At 43.9% G+C, this 26,729-nt stretch overlaps 1 protein-coding gene across 2 annotated transcripts in view; it reads right to left on the minus strand.

Moving 5' to 3' along the window:
• Positions 1 to 20,966: 20,966 nt before the first annotated feature.
• TAFA1 (TAFA chemokine like family member 1) overlaps positions 20,967 to 26,729 on the minus strand; it is a 219,958-nt gene continuing 214,195 nt past the window's right edge. For both annotated transcript variants that reach the window (XM_085299998.1, XM_085299999.1), the window contains 2 exons: positions 24,944 to 25,068; positions 20,967 to 20,984 (listed from right to left, as the gene is read on the minus strand). In XM_085299998.1, coding sequence (XP_085156124.1) covers positions 20,967 to 20,984; positions 24,944 to 25,068 — 143 coding nt within the window. The remainder of the gene's footprint in view (positions 20,985 to 24,943; positions 25,069 to 26,729) is intronic.

Below are 26,729 nucleotides of genomic sequence, written 5' to 3' on the forward strand. Positions count from 1 at the left end.
GCCTGAAGGCTCCCCAGCTCCAGGTCCAGGCTGTGGAGTGGTAGGRTGATGGTGAAGAGGAGGCGATAGCCATCCTTCTCCCAGAACATCCTCGCACATATGCTCTGCCCACCTGCCAGGTGCATGCAGCTACTTACATTAGGCCCTTTAGTGTTATTTAATCAGGAATTTGGGCTCAGGGGGTTGTTTTGGGTTTCCTTGCCCTTGTTTTATTAGCATCGGTAGCTGGCTGCTGGGAGCTTTCTGCAGACAGCTGTGCTGACAGCCCTGGGGCTCAGTGYGGTGCCCACACTCCTCGAGGCTGCCAGGGGCTGCCTGCGCTTCCTGCTTATGTTTCATTAACTGCAGACCGGTGTGAGGATAGCGCTCACTTCACACTTCTTGGGAGACCTCACATGCAGAGAGCTATGCATGATAAGAAGGCAAAAATAGTGGACCCCCTACCTGCGGTTATCCCTAGCTCCCATCTGGGAACCAGAGAAGATATAAAGGTGCTCCAGGAGCAGCGTGAARGGAGAGCTAGCTGCTTCCCAGTGCAGGGATTATGTATTAAAACGTCAGGCTTCAACAGCTTTTGGTTACACCAAAAGACACACACAGAGCAGCGGAGGGGCTGGGAAAAACATCAGGTCTCAACAGCTTGGTGCCTACACTCCCCTTGCCTCCTGTCCCGACATGCACGCACGTTCCCGGGCACACACACAGGGGCACTTGGAGAAACAGCCGAGGCAGAAGGAACAGAGGAGACAGAAACCACCTAGAGCCACTGCGTCAGGAGCAAACATGTCGCTGCAAGCTGTCCCTTCCCATGGCAACCCTGCAGGACGATGCATGCACGAGAGGACGTGCAGGAGCAACGCGATGGGAAGCCACTGGGAGGAACGTGCAGGAGACGCTGGTTCAAAGCAGAGCTGTCCCCTCTAGACTAGGTGCTTATGCAGTTAAAACACTTAATCACTGTTGCTTCCCTCTCTACTGAGAAACAGTGCAAAACCAGAAGGCAAATACTTTAAAAGAGATGCTCTGCTACTGCTACAGCATGTTACACTCATACCTGAGCTTTCTGGGCAACTTAACTGCCTTTAAGCAAAGGATCTAAAGCACAGCCAGCTGGGTGCTTATGTTTCCAGAGCAGCTCACTCAGCTCGGGTTAGCTGAGATGATTAACTGACTTTGTGAACAACCCTAATGTGCTCAGTGCAGGGAAAGCTGGATTGRCACAGAAAAGGGGGGAGCCACCAGCTTCAGCTGAGTGGTAGCTTTCTAATGCATGCTGCAAAATGTTCACATGCTGTTTGGCTTTCAAACGGGTAAACCTTCACTAGATGAGTTAAACTGAGTGAGAGCTGAATGTATATGGACTTAGTGAGTGTACAGGTTGTCTTTGGGCCAGTTTGGTCGCCTGACGCAAGAGCGACAGAAGCGAGGTTTGGAGCTGCTCGGCGGCGCTGGTGGGTTTTTAAGTCGCTGCCTCCCTTTTGTGGTATTCGGTGGCCTGCCCTGGCATCAGCTCTCGGGTCTTTCAGCTCTGCCAGCACTGACGAGGCTGACAGGACTTCCAGTGTAATGAAGAAAACAACAGCTGCAACACTGTTTTCCCCTACTTTTACAAGTTTACTGATTTCAAGTCAAAAAATGCTGAGGGAAGGAGCAGAATTGGGGGCTGGTGCACACAGGGGCTGGGAGGCACCAGGTGACCGGAGACACTGGCACGGAAAGGACCTGCCGGAGCACGGCGGGAGCAGCTGGACTCCCACAGCTGGGCACGGTCCTCAGCAGAGCAGCCGAGGAAAAATGTACACGGGCCGACAGAGAAATGGTTGCTGTGCTTCAAGGCGCGCGGCTCTCCGCTCCCGAACGCTTCGCGCTCGGTGCCGGCGGGTTCTCCGCAGCCGCCCGGCTCGTGGAGGAGCAGCGCGTGCCTCTAAGGGGGCAAGCAGAGGGGAAAGGGCTCCTTCGGGAGCCGGGCCGAGCGCCTTCCTGGCACGGCAGCGCACCCTCGTTCGCCCGCGCCGGCGACAGCAGGAAGCGTCCGCGCCCGCGGTCCCCGCTGCAGGGCTCTGCGCGGCGCAGCCGCGCTCGCCGCCGGGACGAGAAGCCGCCGCGGCGTCACGTCTGCTGTCTCACGAGCGCGGCAGGGATCCCCGCGGCCGCCGGGCAAGCGAAGAGAAAAGCTGTTTTCCGAATGCTTTCCGCCGAGCAGGTGCGCGGCCACAACGCAGCACAAGTGCTCCGCGGACCCAGCGCTGCCTTAGTGCCCTTGGAGGTTTTAATTCAGAGAAGCAACCAGGTTTCTGGCTGCGTATGCCAAGCACCTCTTTGTGGTGGAAATCTTCTTTTKGGGGAGATTATGGCTGGCGGATGCCAGAGGGCAACTTGGTGGTAAGTGCCTGGCACATTCAGCTTCCTGCACTGTCTCCGAAATCCTTTCACTGCCTGCAGATGGTCTTTGCCTGCAAAATTCAGATCCACGTCTTAAAAGAGTTTGCTGTCCTGGAGCTCTTGATTCCAGAAGTTTAYGTTTATCTGCTCAATATCTTTCCACCTTGGGAATTTGGCTGGGGACTAGCTGTTAATAAATTAAATAGTTTAGCACATTTTTTGGTAAAGCTTTTAAAGCAAAGGCTTGTCAGGGAATGTAGAGAAAATCAGCTTGAAGGAAAAATCTGAAGAAACCTGGCTGTACCTCTCCAAATAGGTCACCTGCTGGGAAGCATCCCTGAAAATTGAATGGGTGCCTCTGAGCTACCTCCAGATTATTTATGGCATTATAATTCAATTAAGTGGGTGGCAGGGGATCACTGAGGGTAGCTGTGGGATTCTTGTGTGCCCCYTTTTTTTTAACCTACAGAGGAAGAAATGAGAATATTTAGGATCAAGCAATTACAAGGGTTAGTGCTTAATAGGGAATTTATTTTGCAGTCTRTGGGTATTAGACTAGCTGAGTAATTTCATACTGGGGCATTGCAATATAAGCGCTCATTGAACAGGTAGGTAGGTAGAATGCTGCCTATAAATGATCAGTAAATGATCTATGGGAAAAAGAAAAGAAAGAAGATATGCCTGAGSTATGTTTTATGACTTCCTCTAAAGTCATAGAGAAGGATGCCCAAAAATGTGACTCTGCCTTATTGACAGCAGGCTTTCAGGTCAATAGAGCAAAAAAAAGTTATAGGGTCCAGCCAGACCAGTTTCTTTCTGTAGCAGAGTGAGAGGAGATTTTCCTTGAGTCATTTAAATAGAATAGAGGAAAAAAAAAAAAACATGTAGCTGAGACATGCTTTAATGAAAGGTATTAAAATGCTAACAGAGCGATTTCCCAGGGAAAGAGTATTAACTCTTAGGATGAGAACTGTCCAGCTAGAGTTGAGGATGGCTGAGCTGAAAAAAACAAAGAGGACATTGCTTAAGTTCAGCTACAGCAGCAAAATAATAAAAATACACATAATACTAGTGCTGTGCTCTTCCTCTACCCTGGCCAAATTCAGTATGCCTTCTTCAAAGGTGTTACTGGTCTTTCCAACTCACAGGTCAGTGCAGGGCATTTTAGAGTAATAATAAACATTCCTAATGTGCCTAAAACGTGAAGCTTCATTAATCAGGCCTTCCTGACTGGTTGTGAGACCTCTGTTTCTGACCTTGTTGGACGCTCTTGATTCAAATCACAAGTTGTCAGACCCTCAAGTCATTCAATCTCTCCCACAAAAGATTGGGCRTGCATTTGTAGCCTCATATTTAGTCTTAATTATCTGCATGGAGCCGAGCAGCGCCGTATTCCCGGTGAGGTTCGGGAAGCCCTGCTTGGTGCTCAGCTGTCAAGCAAATGCTACTGCTGCGACGAGTTGCCGGTGCCTCCAGTTGCCTTCACTGCGGTGCTCCTGCCACGGGTGTCAAGGTGGAGTGTCCGTGCTAATGCTGCCCTGCGGGGCTGCATATTTTTTACCTTTTCCATGAAACCTCTCTGAATGACTTTGCTCAAAACTCACAGACAGGCAACATCTATTTCCTGTTTAAATTCAAGGGTGTTACTTCGATAAATGCAATCTTGGAAGCAGGGAGATGTCTTACTATCTGACCAGGACAACATAGTCGTGATATCTGTTACTCTCTCTGTAAGAAAGCCACTTTTCTAAACCCTTGTAACTSTTGGCAGGGAACAGCAAATCTAATTTATCTCTTAGAAAGCCACGAATGGACATGCTTTGGAAGGGAAAGCAGTATTTGGCAGTTTAGGTCTTGCACTGAGCAGCGCACAAGCTGAGTTCAGTTGCTATCTCTATTATAGATATCCTGCCGTAAGGGCAAGATTCAAAACTAGGATTTAATTGCCACACTTAGAGTCTCTCTGTTTTCCATGTCAGGCTGCAGAATAAGGAGGTGAGAGGCTACTGGGAGACTGTGGAGTCAAGAAAGCAAACTGATGGGTCATGAAAACAAAGTCAGCAAGACAGAGCCTGACTTTGCAGCCTGAGGAGAAAGGGACTTCTGGGCTCCTTTCCCTGCTCCTGGGAAGTCTTTACATATACACATAGACAGGGAACCTTCATGGCTTCCTGAAAGGGTATTTCCAGCTCTCGAAGTCCACGTCCCTTGTGGTTATGATTATTCTCTTGTATTCCTCATTGCACTGCGGTGGCTCACTATCRGCAGGAAAGATGGATACTGGCAGCAATCCCACTGGAGAACATCAAACTGGACGTTCAAGCCTCCTTATGGTGTGGGAGCCTTGAGACATAGCTCCCGTGGGAAAACTAAAAACCATGGAGCTACAATGCAAGGCAGCTCCATCTCCTTTCCCTCTGGCTGAAGAAGTACGYACCAGGAGCTCACCACCCACTCAGGACACTCCTGAGATGTGCTGAATTTTGGGTACTTCCCAAACAGTGTGGTGCCAGCTGGACAATTTGGTTTAACATCGGCTTGTGCTGAAGTGGTCTGAATTTTTCTCAGGGAGGTAAGGACCCCAAATAGTACCTAGACCCTGAAAATAACCCTTATTCTGAACAGGAACAGTCATATAATCAAAGAGTCATTCATGGAAACCCCAAAATCCTGAAAAGCATGACAGAACTGAAAGGCAATTTATGAAGTGAGGTAGTGAGGATCCTTAAAATGGAAATCTGAACCGTATTGGTGGTAAAATGAGGAAACTTTATTAGAAACTATCCATTAACCWGCTGTTCTGTTCTCTGGACAGCCGTATCATCCCACTCTCTACTCCTACTGCTTTTGTCAGGCTGGAATACTTCAGCCTGCAGTAAATAGATATAATGAAAAAATAACCCTGACATGCTCGTTTGTCTATCCTGTCACCATCTGTATTTTTGAGGATATCCTGAGATGAATGGCTGCAGGAAGCCCTTGGTCTTGTTATGAAAAGCACAGTCTATCYTTTTAAGCAAGATGATAGATTTATCTGAAAGCCTAGCGTCTCTTGAGTATCAATTCCTAAAAACAGATACATAACAATGAGAGCTGTTTCTGGCTACTTCTTGGTGTCCCTACAACAGAGAAGATATGTCTAGATTTCAGCAGGCTATCCCCTTGTTTTACATGCGGTGAACTCCACGAGAGCTCTAGTGGATGTGTCCTGGCACACAAATTGAGAGAGGCAGGCTACCTAACCAAGGATCAGCTTCTTGTTCGTTCTGGTCCTTTTTGGTACTACAAATGGGCTTTAGTACTGCTCTAAGRCTTCCTGGTATGGCTTCAACGTGAGCAGCACCTGTGTGCACACACATATGCCCACACAGATGCACACACATGTACGGGGGCATGGTCTGGTCCCCTGTGTGCTGCTGCAGTATAGACAGCCGTAGGTAGCCTGTGCACAGCTGTAGATTGCCCACAAACAGCAATAGGTTGCCCATGGACAGCCACAGGTTGTCTGCAGACCAACCCACTTTGTCTGTTCTGCTTTGGAGAGTCTTATCTACTCATCATGAGCTGCAGCAGCTCCAAGCTCCCTTTCAACACTGCCTGAGTAAAATACTTCTCAAGCCCAGCCCCTGGGTTTTTCTTCAGTTCTGTATGAAGAAGCCAGTGAACCCAGATGGGAATTAGAAAGGCAAAAAAAATGAGTTTACSAATGAAAAGAATGAGGCAAATGGCATCTAGATCCCCCAAAAGATCCATCAGAACATTTGGATCTCTTCAGTGGTGATAACTTTCATATCAAAGGAAGAGAGTAGAAGAACAGCAGTTACCTAGTGTAAAAAGGAAATGTTGACTGTTTAGTACTTACTGTGGCAGGAGCGTAGAGTTCTGCCAGGCTTCGACTAYGCGCCGAGAGGAGTCACTCCTGTTCCTCATTTCCTCCCTTTGACTAACTCTGGTAAGTATTAATCATTAGGCAATTATGTTCTTTAAGATAAATCACTGCAAATTTCTCCTCTGTAAACAGACAAACAGCTTTTCTTTATAACGATTGATTTAGTTGCCCTGCAATTTCCTGTTTAATTAAACAGGATCAGTCAGACAAATGCAGGTTTTTAAGCACTCTGTTTCTGGCTTTATTTCTTTCTCCTAGGAATATACAAGGAATGATCTTATTTTTAATGGCATTGAGAGGTTAGTTGGGTTAATACCAGTCAGTTTGCCCATGGGCATTGATTAATATCAGATATGTCAGATAATCTCATATAAGAGACCTGTCAACGTGATTCTCCACTGTCCTTTCTAGCTGTTAGCATGTACAAAATGAGTGTCAGATCATCCCCAGTCACAACATGTGTTTTGCTCAGATATGGGACAACTTTGCTCTCCTTTCTCCTCAGCTGCGCTGAGCCCTGCTCAAAGGGGCAGAAAGTTTACTGATCCCAGCCACAGACCTACACGTGGGGAACGTGCAAAAAGAAGCTTAGTGGTCACATCCTCCTCAGGGAGGTAAAGGCTGGTTGTGGGGCTCCAAGATGGGTTAGGAGCTGAGAAATGTGTGAACCCAGAGCTGAGGAGCATCCTCAGATAGGCTTTGTGCCAATAACTTAAATKAAATGCATCCCTGGTACAGCACCAAATGGAGGATCTAGGCTGGGGACCCTCGGTTTGAGTGGAAGACRGCTGAGGGGGGATGTGGTTATGCTTTACAAAACCACATGGGCAGGAGGTATGGCCAATGTGGCACTGTTCACCAGATCCTTCAAAATGAGGTCTAGGGGCATCCATTGAACTAGCAGGAGATTGACTTAAAATGGATAACACATTTCTTTACACWGAGAGCAGAGAGCTTCTGGCACTTGCTGCCAAGGGAGGCTGTTGAGATGGGCTGTACTGGTGGGTCCAGAAAGGGGTTAGCCTTGTACATGGGCCACATGTGGATAAAGGGGTAGCAGAGGGGACAGGCTGGGCTCTGACATCCCCAGCCGATGCTGAGGAGGACGAAGGAATGGGACGGCACAGTGTGGCCAAGGTGCAGGTGCTCTCCTGAAACTGCATCTTTTTGTGAGAGACGAKGCGCTGAGTGAGAGCGGCCTTGGGTCTGACCTGCAGGGCATTTTGTGTGATCTTGGGTTCCTAAACTTCTCCAGAAGATTGGCAGCCCCCGAAGTAACGTTCTGGCTCTGAGGGAACTGCAGCATGACTCATATTGCCAACGCTGCCATAGATGTGGTGGGCACCATACGTTTTAGCTGAGGGAGCTGCACCACAAATCAGGGGAAAGATGAGCAGGGGCAGAGGACCTGCAGAGAGCGTTTACCATAGAAGCAATGCTGTTCTCTGCACGCTGCAAAGGATGGGTGCCCTTCCACATAGATTATTGTCCTACCTCAAAACAGCCATCAAGATGAAGTCAAATTCCCTAGGACAACATCAGACTGTCACATTTTTATTGGCTTTCAGATAAATGTTCCCTGACGCTGGAACCATCTGCAGATTCAGTCTTACTGCTCCTTTTATTCCTGCTTCCATTTAAATAATTTCTTTAAAAGACAAATCCAAAGGATCATTTATCTCCTTTCAATCTCTTCCTTTGTATCTGCCTGGTAATGTCACTGATCACCCGATAAACAATTAGCACTCAACCTTCTCATGTACTTAATACCAGCACTGCATGACAAGACAAAGATGTCAGGTTCCTGCTGCTTGCACTTACAAATGGCAGCAAAAGCAGATCTTTTTCTAGGTGAGGGTCCCCCCCTTTTTTTTTTAACTATTCCTCTTGGGGTTTTAGAATGATCCAACTTAGCTGCTGTGACCTAGGTCAACCCTAAATCTTGTTAAAAGCTGCTTGTCTTTTGTTATTAGTTCTGTTCCACTATAAAGAGTTTTAAATGTCCAACTGGTTCATCCTATAACACTTCCTGATGTGCAGGTCCATAAAGGGTGTTTTGGAGCTCATCAGGAAATGGTGGAAAAACTTGTTGCYGAGGTGTAGTATGCACTTGCCCAGCTGCCTCTCTTGCCCCTTTGCTATGCAATGCTGAAAGATAAAATACGTATGAATGTTCTGCAAACATATGGTCTCACCTTCCTTTATCCAGACTGATCTGTATGTCCCATACCTGGATTTCCCACTGGAAAGACCCCACTGCTGAGATCTGATAGCTCTGTGCATCCTCATTACACAAGTAACTAGAGCTGTTCACTTGCCTTCCACATTTAGGCACTGTCTGTGATTCGGATCTGTCTTGGGGATCTCCAATGAAGAGTCTGTCTTTATCTGCATGAGGAAAATAGTTATAACCAGCAGACTGGAAAAGAGCCAGAATAAGAATTTTGCCCTGTATCTACTCAGTCCACTACTGCACACCATATGTGGACAGGAATTGAGTTCACCTAAGGATAAGGACATGCCGTTTATTTTAGCTAAGTACATTCCTCTCTCTTAGTGTGTGCTGGGCACTGACAATGTTCATGTAAAATGTGGTAAAAAAGTTCCTTGAGCGAATGAAGTGATGATCAACCTGTTGGTGTAGCTAGTGCCAATAGGTTCTGTACTACCGACAAAAAATACCACAATGTTTGTCCCTGGTGGTTGTGATGTGAAGCATAGGTGTAGGCTAGTGCCTCCGGTGCCCTTCCATGGACTTGAGGCTGTGGTTGTGGCTTTGAGCTGGTGCTGCTTCATTGCCGTGTTCACATTGCCAATTCACCCCATTTAGCTTTGTCGCTTAGTAACAGCACTAGGATGGGTATCAGTGTTAACCAGCACTTCTGTGGCATGGTTTCCTTCCAGAAGCAGCTCTGATGGTGCAAGATGTTATAGTGCCACTAGTTTTTTATGCTTTCCCTTCCCTTCTTGCAAGAACCTTAGGCTTACTGACATGCGAGTACTCACTAATTTGTTTCAGACAAAATATACTGGAGGGAAAGCCTGCGTGTTAGGAAATAGTCTTTGGCAGGGAGGTGATGATAATCTCCCCGTACGGTAACAGCTCCTCGCGGCACAGTGGGATACCGAAGATGTCTGTCCACAGCGTAACGCTGACAGAAGTGACTCGTATCTTACCAAGAGTTCAATCTGCCTGCRCGAAAACAGAGGTGAGGAGGTGCCGCAGCAGGAGCCATCAGATGTGCGGGAATTTAGCGGGCGGTGGAGAGCTGGCCTTCAACGCTCAGGCAGCTCGAGCTGAAAGAGCGTCACCCGTCTCTTTGAGGCTTTCTTCGCTGCTTACCCTGCTGAAACATCTTCTCCCTCAGGCTAAGTGGTTCATGGCTCTCGGCTCATTGCTGTTACAAGACATTTATGTTTCACRGCAGATGGCCTATTGCACAATTTTTTCTTTCTTTTTTTTTTTTAACTAAGGTAGATCAGCAGGCAGAGGCTCAGTCTCAGGTAGCTTTKGGTTGAAATTTCAGCTTTATCTTCCATTTCTTTAAAGCAAATGAAACCAGAAAAAAAAGGTGTGTGTGTGKGGGAGGAAATATTTTCATTGTCACGATTTTTATCAGGTTTTAGAGGATATCTGGCTCRTATTTTGTGAAGATCAAAATGTAATGTCACAAGCACCTTTACAAAACCTAGCTTTTCCATCAAAATACAAAATGATGAGTGAAGATATCCACAAAACACTGCAACTGAACACACACAGGTGCACTGCCTTACAGCTAAGCCACGCGGAATTTAACCTTGGCACTAAGGCTGGAATTTCTCCACCTGCTTTCTGATCTGTGCCTTTTCATATGATTCGTAGATTTAATTTACAGGGTATATCCATATACAAAGAAAAAGCGTTATGACTTTATCTGTCCATGGAGTCCCAGMAGCCTTGGCTTACCAGATGTTCCTTACTCATTTAAACGGTGCACTGAGCTTTGTTCAGTACGATAATTTTAAAAAGTAAGGAGTATGGGGACACATAATGAAGAGTTAGAGGTAGTGGCTGTACGGATAACATGTTGCAGGAGAAGATCTATTGCAGCATGTCCAGCTGCATTACCATAACTGTGGGTAATAACTGCTGTGCAAAAACCTACAGGTCACTCTGAGCTACAAACAGTTTTTTCACTGATTTAAAGGCAACCCCAGAGCTTCTGTTTCCTAAGGAAGTTGAAATCCAAGAACTTCACATAGTTATATGAATATATTCCCCTGGAGCAAGGTTGCAAATCTTTATTGGAATACAAATTTAATAAACTTTAAACATGTTCCCCACCCCTCTGATAAATTGCTGAAATAGTAAAAAATTCTCAGACTTATTCAAGTTTGCAGTAAATCAGTTTTGCTATATATTTACAGCGAGGTCAGTTTTGTCTCCCTGAAGATTCTTGCATATAATTCATTTGAATGGAGTGGCTTCTGTGTCACCTTTAATCTTCTAAATACATCTTATGTCCAAATTATAAATCCTGGAAAGGAATGACCTGTAATGAATGCTTGGCCACAGCTCTATGGCTGAACAAATGCACTTCTCTAATATGCCAACTGTTAAATGTTTTCTTATCATACTATAAGTGTGAATTAAATTATAATATGATGGAAAAGTAGCAGTTTGCAGTAATTCCAAATGTGGCAAATCTTCAGTAGTGCRTAAAATTATTCAGTGAACTGTGGAAAACATCAGAGCAATTCTAGCCTTAAAGCCTTTCTTCCAACAACCAAAAAGTGCCAAAAACAAGCAAGCATAGCTAAGCATTTCATCTTGGAAGCAGCTTATTGAATTAATAAGACAAGTCAATTAATGTAATGCTCTGTTGCTTCGGGATAAAACATGAAAAGGAAAAATATGGAGCTGTTTACTGTAGTGAGATCAAGCAACCATGAAGTCTATAAAGCTAAAGTTGTTCATTTCTCTAAATCCTAAGGAAATGATCAGCATAGCCTATATAGAGCATTGTATATACTCTTTTTACATGTAAGTCATCTGCATGATGTAGATATTCAACTGTCCAGATCAGCACTGGTTTGAATATCCATTTATTGTCGTTATAAGCCTGTTTTGCCTTAATATTTGACTTTATACTGCATAAACTTGAAGCTGAATAGCCAGTACTACTCGCACCAGTGGGTGTCGTGGTGTCTGATGGGCTCACCTGTGTCTCAGTCAGGGCCTCTGAGTGCTCCAGGTGAGCAAAATTGTCACTGATGTGAGCAGGTATTTCAGGTGGGTAACAGCTTGCACTTGGGTTAGCCTGTGTGGTGTGGAGTGGTGGAGAGAGCTGAGTGCYGCAGGTATGAAGCCTCTGTGTTTCTACAGGGTGGCTGGTGTTTTGGATGTGGGGAGGCTCTRATAATTTGGAAGTTAAGGTTGGTAATCTTTGCTTTCAGGTCAGTTCTTCAGTTTTCATTTAATTTTTTGTTAAGCTTGTGTGTGCTCAGAAATCCTGATTCTGCTGCCCTGTGAAAAAGGTAGTCAATTAGTGATAAGTGACTGGTTTTCCTCAGTAATAATTTTACCTTCTTAGAAATGCTCATTATGCAAACTTTGACTTGTAAAAATGATAATAATCCTGATCAGTAACTTTACCTGTGGTGAGCTCTATTTAAATTCTTAACTTCTACCCCAAACCTCTGCCTTTGATTGCCAAGAGCTAATTGAATCAATTTAAATAGGGCTGCAATGGGTTAATGAAGACTGTAGCAAGCAACACAGACTGTTGGTGGAGATGAGTGCCTCAGCTGGTCAGGCATAAAATGACTTCCATGCCTCACAGCAATGTGTGGGGAACAAATCTACTGTGGCTATCTTGGCTGAACTCTGAGTGTGGGTGTGTGAGGRTGGCAGTGGAAAGGCATAAGCTGGAGACAGCAATGTGCTGACTGGGTCTGCACCCATGTTGTGCAGTGTTACTGGCTTTCAAGGCTGCAGACAGTGAAATTATGGTGTGCAGTTATGAGAGGTGCTCAGATGGATGTGTGGGTATTATGGGAAGACTGCTCAGACCCAAAATTGGTGTGAGCAATGTGCCTAACTGCCTGTAAAGCTCTGGGCCACTCCTGCTTTGTTTGCCCTCAGATCTTGACTGCAAGAGACCTTGTGATTCTTGTTTACCTGTGCAGCTCTGTTCAGTGATGGAGAGAGGGAGGCACTGTGGTCCCATCTTAAATGTTTCTTGTGACTTGCTGTTGGATGCACAACTTGGATGTTATTGTCAAGAAAAGCCTCCATGGCAGATCTTTTGAAGGCCGTCCTTAGCTCACAGGTATCGTAGGTCATGTGTAATAAGGAGTCCCAACAGCCRGGATACAAATAATTATTGGGGAAAAAAGACACTTTCAAAAATTCAATAGTGGAAACAACACTGCAAAGCAACATTGTCAACAGCAAATACTGTGGGTCAGATCCACCTATGAAGCAATCTAGTTTGCCTTGACTGAAAATGGGCTTTGACTGTTACTACTCAGTTCATCTGAAGTGAATTCAGCTACTTTCAGCATAGGAAGCAAGTAAATCTATATACTACTAATAACACAAAACTGACATAGGCTAAATGCTTACAGTCATGTCTGCATAACCAATGCACCTGTTCAGGATATTTTCCTCTGTTAAAATACTTTTCACTGAACATTAATTAAAGAAAAAAAAAAAAAAAAGCTTGAGTGTCATTATGACTACCAGAATCTTGCTGTAATGGTRGCACCTAGGAAATTACCTCTCAGTGGGTTTTGTTACTTGAGTTATAGCCAGTACAATTGATGATAAGTTCTCTAAGAGAAGTATAGGTCTGATTAGCCACTTGCTGGAACATATCTCCTTGCCATTGCAGTGCTAATGCAGATGAATACAGTGTACAGTTGATCAGATATGTAGATTCCTGGTTGAATTTATTTCAGTCACTTTCAGGAAGAGTTTTTGTAAAGGGGAATTGAAATGCAAGTGATCATCCTTATCTGAACCACAAACACTCCTGGGGTAAGCCTGCAAAGAGAATGGGCTTGAACAGAAACTAATTACTCTTCAGAAAAGCGTGGCAGGATAGGGCGAGACTGACTGATTCCCACCTCCCCCTGCTTCTCCCTCCCTGTCCCTGCTCACCAGTTCTAGGAAAAGGATCCAGCAGTTTCCAGGGAGTCTCTGGAAACACCCCCAGGAAACAGCCCGCCTGGGTCACAGCTTCCCAAGTCTGCTCCTGTCACCATATCTTGTCGAACCCTGCTTGGCCTTGGGRAAGTTTTGATGTGCCTTTTGAGGCCAGAGACTAAAGAATAGAAGTTAACATTAAATATTAAACCATTCAATGTGTCTTTAATTTGTAAAATATGTAGATGCCTGGACTATGAATTCAGAGTTGGCTATGTCAGTCTCTAGCGTCCAGGGGCAGTGGTGCCAGTAACAAGACACTGCTTAGGAGAGCATTGCTAGGCAGAGACCTCAGGTTACATCAGCGGACAAAACTGCAGGAAAGGATGATAGGATTAGGCCTATCAATTTGATGTCTCAATTCAATTCTATCTAAACTAGAGAATTAGGAAAGGCTTATACTGGAGCTAGAACTGTAAATAAGTCATGTGTCTTTTCCTTCTTAAAGGCAGGATACAAAGCAGTGCTTTTTCTGTAGCTGGGTAGAGAGGGATACTGCTTACAATCCCATGGTGAAGCAAGTGATGAGATTAGCTCTGCTGAATAAGTCTAGTGGGCTCTTATTGTCTGTCTTGCTTTGTGCCCTGGGTCAAAGGAAAGGCTTTCCTGCAAGTAGGGCATCACTTTGGCTGCCTGTGACAAAGGCAGGGTGGAGATGAGCTAAAAAGGAGAAGAGATTATAAAAATATTTAGAAAATGGTTACTGAGAGTAGAAAAGCTAAAGAAGAACATATGTAATAAACCCATCTCAGCATAGCTGGGCAGAAAAGGCCACTGTAGGTTTGTAGCTTTTTGAGTGCTGAAGCTGAAGTAAAATGTAAAAGTAGCAAAGACACTTTCTTAAATTACTTCATTCTGCCCTGGTGCATCTGACCAGAGAGTCAGACCTGAGATACTCAGCTGGTCGGTTCAGAGCTGGCAAGAGAAGGGCCACTGGCAGAATTAAGAAAGAAAAACAGGAGTTTTCCTGAAAGTGATGCTGAGGGGCAGCAATGCCTTTGCTTGGTTGTCTTCCTTTACATTCATTACTAAAAGTTTAATGGCTCTCATGGTGACACATCAGCTACTATCTCAGTAGCAAAGCTAATGGAAGGTCTGACTAGGGACTTTGAATTCACTAAGAGCCAAGCRCTTTCTGTCTTTTAAAGATTTTTAGTTCATCTTCAGCATTAATTCAGTATTGATGGTCTTCAGGTTGCAGAATGATTTGAAGGTTCATGCTTTATCCTCAAGGTACTTTAAAGGAACGTTCTTTTYTGAAGCAAGGGTAAGACACCCTGTTGGCTTCAGCTTGTAACATTTCCAGACTGTTGCTCTTTTACATCAGGATATTGGAGGTGCTAACAGGGCTGAAGGGACTTGGTGCCAGGCTTGTAATAGTCTGGACTGCCTTAGATGAGATACCATGTTATCTCTAYCAATCTGACTAGTGGAATCCTTCAGGAAGAAAAAAGATGTAATTGAAAGAGCAACAACAGTGATGTTCCTCCCCCCCCCTTCCCTCTCCGCCCAAAAAATAAAAACAGCATCTTTATGTAACTTGGGATCCAAGATCCAAGCACATTTAACAGCAACTTGGTCTGTTCTTCATTCTTCAAGTCCAGAAAAATTTGATTAAACCATCAGTCCTAGATTTTTTTCCTCTCACAGAGGTAAAAGCTAATGGCAGTTCCACACTAATCAGTGTGCAGAGTCTTTGGCTCTGGTCAAGGCATACAGGATTACGAGATACAAAAGAGAGGACAGGTTCAGGGGAGGTGAGGAGACAACAACCAACTGCTCTGCTGCAAATCAAGTACCGGCAGCTGACTGAGATGGACCCCATGGCCCTGAGCTGGAGGTTACTGGTGTACACAGCACAAATACTGGGAGCTGCAGGCGCAGCAGCTGTGGTGAGGTCAGGATCTCTCCTTCCAGAGTATGTAGAAAAAGGAAAAGAATGAAGATCACATAAATCACTGCCTTTGGCGGGGGGAGCAGCTCCCTGATTTGGGTTTTGACAGCACAGCTGCTTCTCTTTAGTCTGTGGGTCAGTCATGGTGATAAAGGACTAATAGTGATGGATGAAAATAATTACAGGGTGTAAAAGAGAGGATGAGACAATGAGAATGAAATGAAAGAGGAAATGAAGAGGAATGGCAGGTAGGACAAAGAAATTGCATATTCCACTGCCTAATATTTTAGGCTATGGGTATTTTGCTTTGGCTCTGTCTGAGCCTGTAGCCCTCATTTCAGATGTGAATCAAGGATAGCCATCTGAAACGGAGCAGCTTATTGTGAGCAAAAAGTGGGCAAGAAATAGACGGAAACAGGTCAATAACCTGATGCTCAAATGTAAATATTTGCTTTTGGTTGTATGAAGTTGACCACATTGCCTCACGGTGGCAAATCAAAAATAATTTGACAATTTAGGTTGGATGAAAATGTCATATGTAGGCCTGACACCTGGGAAAGGCTTCTACAAGTTTCTGAGCTGCATGCAAGAGATACTTATCAAGCCACAATGAAGTTTTACCAAAGAATCCTGACAGATGTGCCCACAAACAAATTTGTCTCAAATGATGGTGTTTTCCCATGAATTAGTTTCTCTCTGTAGAATCCTACCCCTTGTCAGTGGTGCCCATGTGTTCAGTTAGGTACAAGTTATTTGTGCTTCTTGTTGGCTGGCTCTTGTGTTAGAGAATGTGCTATCTCTGCTCATGTTAAACTTTTGCACACACCCCCCTTCTATTGGATGAGCATCTCTAAATCATGACCTCCAAAAAGAGCACTCTTGGCTGTAGTTCAAAGTCTGACATGGTTAAGCACAGCCAGTTCTGCRCTTGTCCTGTCTCTGCTCTGACACAGGAGGCTCAAAGCAGCTTCTGCCCAGGAGCTGTAGAGCCGAAGTGGTGTGGGATCCTGTCTCGCTGCTCATCGTTCCATGGGCAGCAGGGTGTATTGGAGCAGGCTCAGTGGTGGTTTTCCATGGGTCAGTGGTTTCCAAATCCCAGCTGCAGGAGGTGAGCCAGCTCTGAGCAGCCAGTGCTTGCCCAAGATTGTCCATCTTGACTGTGGTACCCTAATCCTGCTTCCTGCTGCATGAAGACAAAGCAGAGATCTGCTGGCAACGAAACCTCATGGTCCAGGTGAACCACCTGCAATGCTGGCTGAGCGGCCAGGTGGCCTGTCTTATTTCTGGCTCTGCCACCACTGCTAGTGTAACCTTGGGCAAGTCTTTTGAGTCTGATTCCTACCTGTGAGGCAGAGYGCTCTGTTTCTTTGCCTCCTAGTGGCATTGTTTTATTAAGTATAGATATTTGTGAAGTGTATTGACTGTGAGTATTGCAGAAAAGAAAATATAAATGTGTCAGGCCTAGATCTGAATTCAAACTAGTGAACTAAAGTGTTGACAACCTTAAACCAACTTCCATGTACACATATCCCCTTCCATCTATCTGAAAGATTATTTGTGGAATGTATTTTTATTCTTCTCTGATAAAAGTAGAATACTGAGCAAAGAAGCATGACCCATTTCTTTGTCAGGCAAGCTTTAATACCTGCTTACTGGGATGTGACTAAGGTATTAATGCTAGAGAAGCTTGTATAGCTTGTATTATGCCACAATAGTCATCTTGCCACTTTTTTTTTTTAAAAAAAAAAAGCTGCCACCTTCAGATGAAATGGATGTGCTTTCCAAGTCAATAAATGTTTGTCCAGCACAACYTCTCTATCACCTCTAATTCTATTTGGACCATAGAGTGAAGCAGAAAAGTACTGTTTTCTGACAAAGTGACCATGAGAAATACAGTATCAGTGGCAAATGATGCAAGTTAGCAAGGTGACTTATTTTGTAATAGGAGAGTACACAAACAATATACCACCAAAAGTATCTGTAAAATCTGCTGATGGTTGATCAATAGTTYTGAAAGAGATCACTCATAAACTATTTTATACACAGGATTTTCTGTGTAATGCCAAGTTTGGTGTGCACATCATGCTGCTCATAGTTGGTCATAATGCTGGACTATTTCTCTATGGGTCACATTTTCTTCAAATATAGCATATTCAAAGCAATATCAAATCATACCATAGAACTCTTTATTACTGGAGATCTTTTGGACAGAAGTACATAATCTAGACTTTCTGAATTAATAGGCAGGTGGTAGCTGCTGTATTCTCAGATTTTTTCCCAACTTGTACACTTTAGATTTACAAAACACATCTGAAGAAACACTGACATAAATCTAAGCTTATCTTTGAAGTATTTACAAATACTTGATTCTCCCCCACCCCCTTAATCCCTTTGGGCTTCTGGTAGGAAGCTGGAACTTGAACTTCCTCTTATGTTGATGTAAATACTCATTTTTGTTACGCAAAGAACAGCATGACTTCCACTCATGAGGATGTGGGACCCATTCAATTCACCACCAAAACATACTGGGATTTCATTGGCTGAGGTGAAAAAACAAGCGACATCTTCCCAGGATACAGTGTATTAGTGTGCATATCACTGAAATACAAGATCATCATGACCCCAGGCAGGTTGATGTTTTTATTATTGTTTTCAATCTGGTGCACTGAAACAAGGAAGGCTAGCTGTGCCAGGCTCTTAATCTGACTTCACATTTTATTAGTCATTATTTTTGCAAAGGCCTTAATTCCCCTCTAAAACACTTTAATTAAAACAGCAGTTTCTCAGTGCTGCACTTCATGAGCAGATTTTGCAATAACTTCAAAGAGACACAGATGTTTACTGAATTTGGTKCTGTGATATTTGAGACTGCCTACTGGCAACGAAAAATTCATAAAYACCTCTAAAACTTTGCTGCGGTAATGACAACGTTTCCTCCTCATATTTTAGCAAGTCTAATACTTTCCCATTTCAATAGACGCTTCACAGACATGGGCACAAGCACTGTTATGTACTCCCTTTGAGCCATGTCAGATAYACAGCTATGGGGTAAATACTCCCGTTTGTGACATCTTGAGCTTCAGCAAAGCACACAAAAGGCCATGTGCTAGTCTGTGCGTGAGATACCTTGCAGAACCTCACCAGATGTGAATATGGAAACTGGAGCTCCATGTTAGCTTTCTCTGCAACCCTCCACAGTGATTTTTTTGAGTGGTTACTCAGCTCTGTGAGCCTTGATTCTTACCAGTAAAGAGATGATGATGCTTCYTGGCTTTTAATCTCTCCATCTCCTGGCAGCAGAAAAAGCTCTTGTTCATCAAGAGCTTTCTTAGCTCAAGATAGTCATGGAATTTTTAAAAGTGCTGCTTTCTGTAAAAATGAGAAATGCTAGGGATTTGGGAGGAATTTCTCACTCTTGGTGAGTTAGCCTGGAGCTGAACTGCTGAGCTCATACTAGGAAGATTCTCCAAATGGAGAAGGTGAGGCTAAGGACATGTGCCTGGGGCACATCAAATACATGATGCCCAGCTGGCTGGCCCATGCTCTTGGCATGGTAGTCCCCAGCTCCACAAGTGGGGCTGGTCACCAAGCAGCAGGACCTGCAACTGGTGGCAGGGCTCCTCTTTCAGCCTTTCTGTGCATGGAAGAGAAACAATTTTTTTAAAGACACCTTTCAGTCTCATCCTTTTAAAAAGAAGTAATAGCACTGCTTCTTGGAAGCAGTATATCCATTTTAACTGTGAGCACCAGGCAGGGACCAGCATAGAAAACCTGCATGGAATATGGCATGACATGTCATGTAGCTGCTTTAATGCACAATGTAATTACAGTGACAAATTTCTACCTCTTGAAACATCAGGTTTTGAAGTGGTTGCYCTGAAGGAGAGAAAGTTAGCGGGAATATTTTGACCGATTCTGGGTTGACAACTTCAGCACTTGCTCTGCATTGGATTAAAACTGATTAGCATGGCCAAAGGGGTCCTGTGAGACAGGAAAGTAGGGTGAAAGGAAATTAGAAATATTAAAGAAATGAAGCTAGACTGGTTACAACAAGTTCTGCACTCCTGTTCTCCTTGCTAATGTGGTAACATCATGCATACTGAGGGCTAGACTAAGCAGACCTTATGTGTGACAGTAAGACACTTTTCTGCACGATTAAATCCACTAAACATGGACTAGGCTTGCGCGTTTGAGCCCTCGGAYCTGATCTTTCCCCAGCGGTGCAAAGGCCCGGCTGCACGGGGCGCAGCGCTCGCTTAGCGGGAGCTGGGGGAGCAGAGCGCTCGTGGGCAGAGGCTGCGTGTCCCTGGGACACGTGCTGGGTGAAGAGCGTTGTGTCTGAGATGAACTCACCTTGTTAAACATTAAAATTAAACCAGAAGGAACCRCTGTTGAAATAAAAGCAGGGCTCAGGCACAGCTCGCTGACCATGGACTCGCGCGTTTGCTGTGCCGTGGAGGCATCCGTGCATGTACTTTTAGCTGGTGGCAAGTGCTCGGCATGCGACTTAGCCCGGCCTGTTGTACACACGTGCGTGGCCACACCGGTGCCCCGGCAGCACGCACAGGCCGTAGCACCTTGTCCGTGTGCTTGCACTGTCCACGCAGAACTTAAATGCTTGCTCAACAACTGCAAATAAGCTCATTAAAAAAAGTAAACCCCCTCTTGCGTGGAACGACAAGATGTAGCTTTGTTTCAAAGAACTAGTGAGTGAACAACGCAAAGCTCTGGAGTTGGTTACTGGGTTTTTACTATGGTCTCTACGCGCTATACAAAGCCTGAAGACATTGTATGTACAGCACATCTTTAATAAGAAGGGAGCTCAGAGTCTACCAAACTCTGCCAAATAAACTTTAATACATACTGTACTTCACTCAGTAGTTGTCCTTCTCTTCTTCGTGGAATATCTAATAGCTCTAAAAATATTTTCTCAGAAGAGGATAGAATTATCATTGTTAGATATCAATTAAGTATCGAGTATGGTTACATAAGCAGAGCCAGCATGCTAGTATTGCACAAGGGGAAAAGCCTCCAGGACACGAAGTGGAACAACGAAACGCCCTTGATACTCCGCCGAAGGGGACGGGAAGCTCGGGATGCTGCAGCGGTTTGATTCACGGAGCTCTCGATGTCTTCGTGCTGCAGYGGGTTTGCTTTGCCTCTTCGCTGCCTGATTTCCCTCTGAAACAGTTAGAGATCTTCCAGAACATGTGTGTTTTTTTTAAAAAAAACTACAGCAGCTGCAGCAGTGTGGTAGTATTCAATTTCTTGAAGAGTGAGGCTTTTATTTCAAAATATCATATATTTATATATATATGTATATATATACACCTTAAATGGTATAAAGTAAATTGTAGATCCAAGCTCATAATAGTGCTGTTTTCTACTTTACCAAAGAACTGTTTTCTTTGCTTTTAGGATGTCAAAAATCAGGGGCGTTATTTCCACAGAATATGCTTTTTCACACAGTAAAGCCACTGTTATCTAGTCAACAGTCAAAGTGCAAATAAGAAATCCATTTGGCTTGTAAATGCTGCGAGGCTTTAAACCTCTGGTAGTGTGTCCTCACGTGCCAGCCGGGCTCTCACCGTGTCCATGCAGGCAGCTCTCTGTTAGGTTCTCGGGTGGATCTGCAGGAGGGARGCATGAAGTCAGTTATACGAAATCYTATGAAAGAAAGACCTGGGCAGTCCATGGCGTGTTGTGTTGCTAATCAGATAGTTCAAGAGTTAAAATCTTGAYGACCTTCCCCTGCTTGGGCTGGCTGTGGTAGCTCCTCCTGGTGTAGGACATGTGGGTGGAAGCAGCTTTCAGGTTAATTTGGGTTCTGTCCTCACACTCTCATGCAAGAGGGGTGTGAGAGACCTCAAAATGAACTAGAAAGTCTGAATGATTTTATCTAGTCACCTCGGGTGAGATAGTCCAACCTGCGTAGCACAACAGCCTGTAAAACCATCGCTCCTTATGACAAACACCGGCATTGATCCAGGCRAGCGCACTAATGGCTTTAGGAGGAAGCGCTGCTGCCGAGAGGGTTTTTTTTAGGATGTTGAAATAAGAATGACCTAATCAGGAGCAAAAATAGCTCTCCTCTTGCTTCCTCTCTGCACTGATAYGTGCAGATGAATGGCACGAGGGCTCCAGCCCTTCGCCAGACAATTAAGTCAGCAAAGAAACTCGAATTGACTTGAATATGAGCAGGCTCAAGCATTAAATTAGGACTACAAATTATTAGCTAAGCACTTGGCGATATGATGAAATGCAGCAATAACTCGTTGCAAGAGATATTTATTGCCTTGTGCTCTGCTACTTCCAGCTGACCTCATAATTGCAGACTGTTATCCCAAAATCAGAGCTTTTTTCACTGCTCCAGAGGAGAATTTTAACTGAAAATCATTTGACTTACTAACCTGATTAGACAGTTAATAAATAAATAAAATCCTTTTTTCTTTTTTTTTGTTTTGTTTCCCTCCCTCCCCCAGTTTCTGCTCTGCTCTCCTGGTTTGCTGCTGACAAGTGATGCTGCTGTTTCCCTCCCAGGGAGGGTGAGCAGCTCTTGCTCGGTGATGCGCTGCCGCAGGTACTTGCGCACGCGATGGAGCAGTGGCCAGTGCCGTGGGGCTGCGGTCACTTCAGGGGCTGCTTGCTGTAGTATGAGATGAGTGGTGGCTGCTAAGAAATGCCTGCTTTTCCCTTGGGGACAAAGGGGGAGAGCCTAAGCTTTGCAAGGAAAGCTTTGAGACTTGTGCTTATGTATTTCCTTTATAAAAAAGGACCAAACAATTGAGTTGCCAAATGATTTATTTTCAGTGTTTGTCACCTGCTCTATCAATAGAAAAATAAATCAATTTGGAGGCTGTGAGCTTTACATCTTTGGCTTTAACCACTTCATTAGTGAGCTACATTAAAGGACAAAATCCAGGAATAAATGCATAAAAATGTAGGAAAGCAGGTSTTGCTGGTGAAGCCTTCACTGGATCTGATGTCCATCTACCAATAATCAGTATTAATCCCTTTGGAGAACCAGCCATGAACTAATATAGTACACTGCAAGACTACATCATATATATGCATTCATAGATATTTATATGTGCATAYGCACCTTTTTGTATAATATATTGTGAGCATTTAAGAATATATAAATAAATATTTTAATCTTGTGATCTATAAATGAATGCTTTCCTTGCCATTTCTGTTGAGCAGCTGCTTCCCTGACTTCTGTGGAAGGAAAAACTCTTAAAGTGTTTACAGCCTATGGTGATTTGCTCTAGTTTCTTGGCTAATCACCCTATGGTGATTATCATCTATATCTATAGATAATCATCTATATATATCCTGGATGTTGACTGATCTGCATTGCTGCTTCTGCTTTTTAACTATATAAAATCAGAGATGTGTGGCCTAATCTTGTAGCCTGGATTGGGGGCAGTACAGATTATAGCGTAATCTTTCTCAGATGCCATCTGAAATGACAAAACAAAGAAAATAATTGCCCGTTTCTGGATCCGATTGCTTGTCTACCAACATAAACATAGAGTAATACTTGACGCAGCAGTAGGGACTCGAGCAAAGTTTCAGGGATTATGAAGGAGGATTTTTTGCTTAGAAAATGCAAGAGACAGTTGCTAAGCACATCATGTCATGTTGCCTTTGCCAATTGCGGTCTGCAATGATATTTTGAAGCAACAAAGCAAAATCCTACCGGAAGCAGCACCATAAGGTACTCCCTTCTCAAGCTAATTAAAATAACTCCTGTGGGTAAATGACAGAAATATTTTTTCAGTTATGAGCACTCACTTCTGTAAGTATTTAATTTAAATGAAGTACAACAGTGCATACTGAATAGATTGAACCATACATCTGAATATTAACGAAGCCGTTAAATTTCTAGMGATCACCTCTAGATGCAGGCTACTGCCAAAAAGCTAGCTTATGTGATCAGGGTTGGGGGAGCTAAGGGCAGGACAGGTTCATAGAAGAAACAAAGGGGATTCCTAAGTTATACAATTTCCAGACAGACTTCAGGAGCACTGCATTAGTGTTGTTGGGTTTGTGCWACTTTTATCACATAAATCCCAGCAGTATAGCATAATTCTGCATGTTGCTCATCARTTTTGAATCTTGCTTTATTCCTTTTTAAACCCCTAATTCATCAAGAAAAGCATTGCTGCACTGAACAGGACAAGTAGTGGGGTTTTCTGGTTCCACTGCAAGGAACGTGCAGCAGGGCACAGTTTTTGAAGGCTGTTCCAGCACAGTGGAGAGCAGCTGTGAGCGGGGAGCGATTTGCAGCAATGATACTCCGGGAAGAAATTGTGTCAGTGTGAATCGTGGTTGGCCCCTCCACGCTTTGCTCTGAGAGATGGCAMAGTGGTTATGTGCATCCTGTTTTCAGATGCCACTTGCTGCAAGGAAAACCTCCTATGTTAATTGGTATTTTAGTAATTTAGTGAGGTGGCTAGATGAGCCCTCCTGGAAGATGATGTTTGAGAAACAGAGTTAATCTGCAATACAAATCATTCTTGTCTTGGGATAAAATCGTATTYGGGAAGGAAAAGCATTCAGAAGAGCTGCATTAAAATCTCCGCCTTCAACAAAAGGCCTCGGAGACATGAAAAATAACTGGAGTTGGGAACATAGGAAACAGAAGTAAGGAAATTATGACACTAAATGTGATGTTCTTGTGAATTTTTAGTTGGGTACCTGCATGTAGAACTTGTTAATCAGCAGAAGTTTCTTGAGCACCCTGCTTTTTTTCCATTTAGCAAGTCTCAAAAGATATTGTCTGTTTTGTGGAAAATAAGAATCTCAACCATACAAAAACATGTTCTGAATTCCAAGTGTTAAATTTTCTTGGGGGGGGGGGGAGGAATCAATCGTAGTATGAAAACAATTAAATTAAAACTGTCGAATACAGGTATAGGTAGCAGTTTGACAAAGATGTATGTGAAACGTTTGCTGAATAGAAAAACAAAGCTAGAATACTTTTTAAAAGACTTTCTTTTCTTTCAATCCGAAGAGTCTCATAGCGGGAGGAGCTTAGCCATCGCGACCTGTCGGACGTGTCACCTGACTCCTCAGCCTCTCCAGGGTACGTTCATAGGCTTTGCTCCTGGGGGCAGGGTGTGATATAGCAACCTGGTTGGTGAGGGCTGCATTTACATTACGTTTGCTTTTTAAGTTTGCCTCTGAGTGCCTTTTAGATTGAATCTCCTAGTTCTCCCCACCTGCTGCAGAGTAACATCAGAGTGGGCAAACTGGGGTCTTTCAAAGTGAAGTGCAAGGTGTACTGCAGGAACGTGCCTAATACCTGCTCTGGGGTAAGTTAGGGCCGTGCTCAGGGCTGGAGCTAGCTAGCCTGAAATAAGACCCAAAATGCAAGTAGTGGGTAGAGTTTCAGCTCAAAGCCTCAGCTGCAAATGGCTCACRGAGCTCCTAATGCAGAGGTAGCTTGGAAGAGCTGTGGAAGTATGCAACGATCATTGAGGCAACTGCAGGCATGATGCTGGAAAAGATACGGATCAACTGTTATCTTAGTGGTTCTCTTTCCTATTAATACCTCCTGGGCACAGACAGAAAGAGGACTTACTCTGGTGGTCTTGATTTTATTGCCAGTTGCACACATCCATCCAGAATTATCAGGCAATGTCTTACATTCCTCTCCCTCTAGGCAAGGCTCCATCTCGCACCACCATTTCCCAATCACTATTGAAGCTAAAAGAGAAAAGATAATGTTTATAGCTGTGTGAAAATGAAAAYTGAATTAAATAACATGTTAAGAGGCCAACACTGCACTGCAGAGGCAGAGTGTCCATTTTAAACCCTTCACTTGAAATTAGCTGCAAGTGGCCAGTCTCAGATCTTCATGGATGTGTATAAGTGTCTCAAATTTAAAGTAACTTTTTTTCCCCTGGAATATTCTCCAGGTCTTTGCGACTTGTGGCTGAAGGAACCCTTCAGAATCAATGACAATTTTTTGCTTTTAATACCTACAGCTGACTTTCACAAATCTCTGCATCAGTTTTTGAACCTATGTAGGCTTTTAGTTTCCCCAATATCCTGTGGTGAGGAGTTCCACAACAAGAAACAGAGGGTAATGCTGAATAGCAGTACCACTTTGGACTGATAACTGAAACACCATAATCAATTTTATATCAAGCATATTGTCTCAAGCAGTTATTTTTAGTTTCCAAATGTTTAATATTCTTAATCAGTGTTTGGATCTTGCTGTTTGAATTTCACTGGCACATATGTTTACAACTTTGAGTGTATCTTCATGGAGTTTTTCTGCCTGGGAATTGGTATCTGTCTATAACCTTAACTATATCTTAGTGGCATTTTTTTTGTCTGTGGATTTTGATAAACTCTAACTGACCTTGGAAACTGCAAGTAGTTGGTGCATGAGCGGCTCTGTGGCTTGWTTTCCCTGGTAAGAATTAATTTCACAGTTACATTCATGAAGCTTAACTGTCAAAGCTTCTCACATGTCATAGGGTGATTAACCCTTTTGTATCTCATTGCATATCTGCTTCAAGCACATAAGATATCTTTGAAGCAGCAGGCAACCTTGTATTACATATTTCAGCACTGGAAAACAGCCTGTTGTCCATGTGTTGATTTTAAGAACACTTCAGAGTTTATATTTAAGGTCTTGTTTTTTTTTTCTTATCTGACTGTAATCTGTCTATGCCTGTAGACAAAGTCCTAAGGAAATGCCCAAAGACATAGCTGCTGCTGCTGGTAAGTCTGGCTTCATCTGCACGTCTGTGAATTAAGTAGTTGCATAAGAGACTATTTCTCTAACCTCTCACACGTGACTAAACCACACTGAAAAACCCGAGAGTATAAGACACTTTCAGACACTACCTCACTTCCTCATGAGAGAGAAGGTTCTAAGTGGAAGGGAGAACAGGAGATGGTTGAAGAAAAGGACTGAGCAAGGCCCAAAAGAGARACTCTCGTGTTTTTGGTACATTTTGACTTGCACTTTTGGTTTTGGCAAGGTAGGCTCTAGGTGATCGTGTCTTCAAAGACATGTATGTTTGTCATCTATGTGCAGGTATGCCCATAATGCTGCCCTACCAGACCTGCTGTCATCCCACCTGAACTAGACCGTGATGCTATTCCTAACTGCTACAGATGGTTCCCCTTTGATCTTAGCTCTAAAAAGAAAATTGCCTTTTTTTTCACGGACTGTTCCAATTTAAGCATTTTGTCACGGGTTTTCCAGTGGGGTGCATGAAAAATGAACTACTGCCAGCAGGTCAACCTTCAGCAGCTTTACATGCTTCTGGTGGCCACACCTAATTCCCTCTTCTCCTGAACACTGCCTTGACTTCCTATCCAACTTGCTTTGCTGCAGACTAACAAATGTG

This window comes from Rhea americana, unplaced genomic scaffold (assembly GCF_003343005.1).
Source record: "Rhea americana isolate MKP2758 unplaced genomic scaffold, rheAme1 scaffold_16, whole genome shotgun sequence".
NCBI lineage: Eukaryota > Metazoa > Chordata > Aves > Rheiformes > Rheidae > Rhea > Rhea americana.